The sequence below is a fragment of the Micropterus dolomieu genome, linkage group LG04 (assembly GCF_021292245.1).
Source record: "Micropterus dolomieu isolate WLL.071019.BEF.003 ecotype Adirondacks linkage group LG04, ASM2129224v1, whole genome shotgun sequence".
Taxonomy (NCBI): Eukaryota; Metazoa; Chordata; class Actinopteri; order Centrarchiformes; family Centrarchidae; genus Micropterus; species Micropterus dolomieu.
In genome coordinates, this window is record NC_060153.1 from 20948076 (window position 1) to 20951250 (window position 3175).

General features: G+C 40.1%; 1 protein-coding gene across 2 annotated transcripts in view; it reads left to right on the forward strand.

Moving 5' to 3' along the window:
* The window catches only part of LOC123969211 (ATP synthase subunit d, mitochondrial-like), a 6796-nt gene that overhangs the window by 1828 nt on the left and 1793 nt on the right, over positions 1 to 3175 (forward strand). The window contains exons 1-2 of one of the 2 annotated variants that reach the window (XM_046046378.1): positions 956 to 1110; positions 2301 to 2397. In XM_046046378.1, coding sequence (XP_045902334.1) covers positions 989 to 1110; positions 2301 to 2397 — 219 coding nt within the window. In that variant the 5' untranslated portion in view covers positions 956 to 988. Of the gene's footprint in view, positions 1 to 955; positions 1111 to 2300; positions 2398 to 3175 lie in introns of those variants that run through there. The other variant, XM_046046379.1, reaches the window with a different exon arrangement.

Genomic DNA, 3175 nt, shown 5'->3' on the forward strand with positions numbered 1-3175 from the left:
TCTTAAATTGAACAAAATGTAAAAGGCACGCTGTAATTTCTTGCCCCTGTCAGAAATGTTTTTTACCATCTTTATAAGTTAGTTGTAAAAAAAAAAATGCATTACCATTTGGGCTCTGCGGTAGGACTACTGTCTGTATTGGTAACGTCACTGTCTTTAACTGTCTGTACGTTGCGGATTAATGTCTTTATTTCTACCTGCGTTAACGCCACTTTACAGCCTGGTTTAACACAAACTTAATACTTTCTCATAGTGATACGTAGGTCCTGGAGTCAGTCATTAAAAGTGAATTTGTCATACTGAATTGAGTATGAAATGACACCGTGTATATTAGATTGGAGGTGAACACTTTCTTGTCAGTGTGTAGGCTAAAGCTAGTATTCATTTAATGATAAAGGCAATGGTAACACTACAGCCATTTGTCGGCAATATGTAAATGTTTTTCCATGTACGTTAAAAATAGCACTGTGTAAATAAAAATATACCCCGCCGTCCACCATTAATACACATTATTACCATTATGGTTAACTTGCTCCATAAGACCTGGCCACATACACTCAGTTTCCACTTAATTAGGTACACCTAGCTAAAGCTAATGTAGTCTTATTACAGCAGCCGTGCAATAAGTCCTCACCCCTTTAAGGTTGTTTTTGTTGAAACAGTTTTAGAGAGGTGTTGATGTAACTTAACGTCATTTGGTGATGTTGATTTGTATTACATTATACTGACATGTCTCTAAAAATAATATCCCCGAACATTAACCTTGAAGGTATGATTTATTTCAGGCCTGTTGAACTAGACTCTAGTAGTGTTACCTTGGTGTACCTCATAAACTGGCAACTTTGTGTGTGTGTATAAAACCTGAAAACATATCTATGTACACACACATTTCATTTAGCAGCCAATGTAGCCTGGATTGTTTTGATGTTTTTCGATGAGGGTTTGTTTGGACTAAACAAGAATTCATTCTACTTTCCAGACCATCAAGATGGCAGGCCGTCGTGTTGCCCTGAAGGCCATTGACTGGGTGGCGTTTGCTGAGCGCGTTCCGCCCAACCAGAGGGGCATGTTCAACGCACTGAAGACTCGCAGTGACGCCATTGCAGCCAAGTTAGTTTTACACCAACAACTTGCTTTAGATAGTCAACATCAGTCTTATAGTACTGAACTTCAGTCTTGGCTAATGCTCTCAAACTGAATATTCATTGAAATCAGTAGCACTTGGTGGTTAATGTGTTTTCTTGCTGATAAGCAAAACAGCATCAATCTGAGGGACGTTTCAAAGGAGTCGGCTGTTGTCGGAATGTATCTCCCATTCAATGACCGTGTCGTGTGTCCACTGCTCACCTGTAAGGCTGCAACAATTATTTTTATTGTCGATTCATTTCTCAATTATTTGATTAGTTGTTCCAGGTTTAGAAAATTGTGAAAAATGTCTCAGTGCTTCCCAAAACCCAAGATGATGTCTTTTGTACACAACCCAAAGGTATTCAGTTTACTCTCACAAAGGAGTAAAGAAGTATTAACATTTGAGAAGCTGAAATTAGAGAATTTGAATAGTTTTTTTTCCTTAAAAAAAGGATTCGAGTGATAATCAATTATCAAAGTAGTTGGCGATTAAATTAATAGTGGACAACTAATTGATTAATCGTTGCTCTACTCACCTGACAGAAGCTTTGCACAACAATTGCATATAAATATGTAGAAGAACATTTAAATTTATTCATTTAGCTGACGCTTTTTATCTCTGCTTTCTGGAGCAACTAGGGGTTAAGTGTCTTGCTCAGGAACACAATGGTGGATGAGTCACAGTGGGGATTGAACCCAGGTCTCTGACACCAAAGGCATAGTTTTATCCGTTGTGCCATGTATCACCACCCCATTTACAGTGTGCAGTTGCTTGTGTGTGTGGATGTTCTTTTTTGTATTTACACATCAGGGCTAAAGTCAATTTTAATTCTTTGTTCGCTTGAATATTTAAAAAAAATAATAATTTGGTCAAACTGATCAAGTACTCAACCTACAGAAGCACCTATACCCATTATGTATTATACTTTGCTTCTTTCTTATTAAGTCCTCATTATCAGGGAACTGCATTGGGCTATTAATTGGTCTCTTATAAGAACTATCCTCTTTCTACAGCATTTGACTTGCGCACACCATGAAGCGATTACGTTACTCCTGTTAGTCGCTCATTACAGCTAATTTCTTGTACTGATTTGCTTCTTCGATGTCCTATTAGTTTGCTCACTGTGCCTTCGTTGTCAGCTGTTAAACTCCGTCCTCTCTCTTTATACCAGACTGACCTCCCTGCCAGAGACTCCTGCAGCCATTGACTGGAGTTACTACAGGAGCGCCGTGGCCAAACCCGGAATGGTTGATGAGTTTGAGAAGAAGGTGAGTTTTACTCAAATGGTTTATTGAACAGGTCATGATCGTTATGCAGTCTCTCTATGTAATGTGGTTTAAAATCCCACTACTGACACTACACAGCAACTTTCTCTGTAATTGTAGGTACCTATTTTAAACATGGTTAATTCTATGGAGCATAAATACACTGCTCACAAAAATAAAGGGAACACTAAAATAACACATCCTAGATCTGAATGAATGAAATAATCTCATTAAATACTCCCTTCTTTACATAGTTGAATGTGCTGACAACAAAATCACACAAATTATCAATGGAAATCAAATTTATCAACCCATGGAGGTCTGGATTTGGAGTCACACTCAAAATCAAAGTGGAAAACCACACTACAGGCCGATCCAACTTTGATGTAATGTCCTTAAAACAAGTCAAAATGAGGCTCAGTAGTGTGTGTGGCCTCCACGTGCCTGTATGACCTCCCTACAACGCCTGGACATGCTCCTGATGAGGTGGCGAATGGTCTCCTGAGGGATCTCCTCCCAGACCTGGACTAAAGCATCCGCCAACTCATGGACAGTCTGGTGCAACGTGGCGTTGGTGGATGGAGCGAGACATGATGTCCCAGATGTGCTCAATTGGATTCAGGTCTGGGGAACGGGCAGGCCAGTCCATAGCATCAATGCCTTCCTCTTGCAGGAACTGCTGACACACTCCAGCCACATGAGGTCTAGCATTGTCTTGCATTAGGAGGAACCCAGGGCCAACCGCACCAGCATATGGTCTCACAAGGGGTCTGAGGATCTC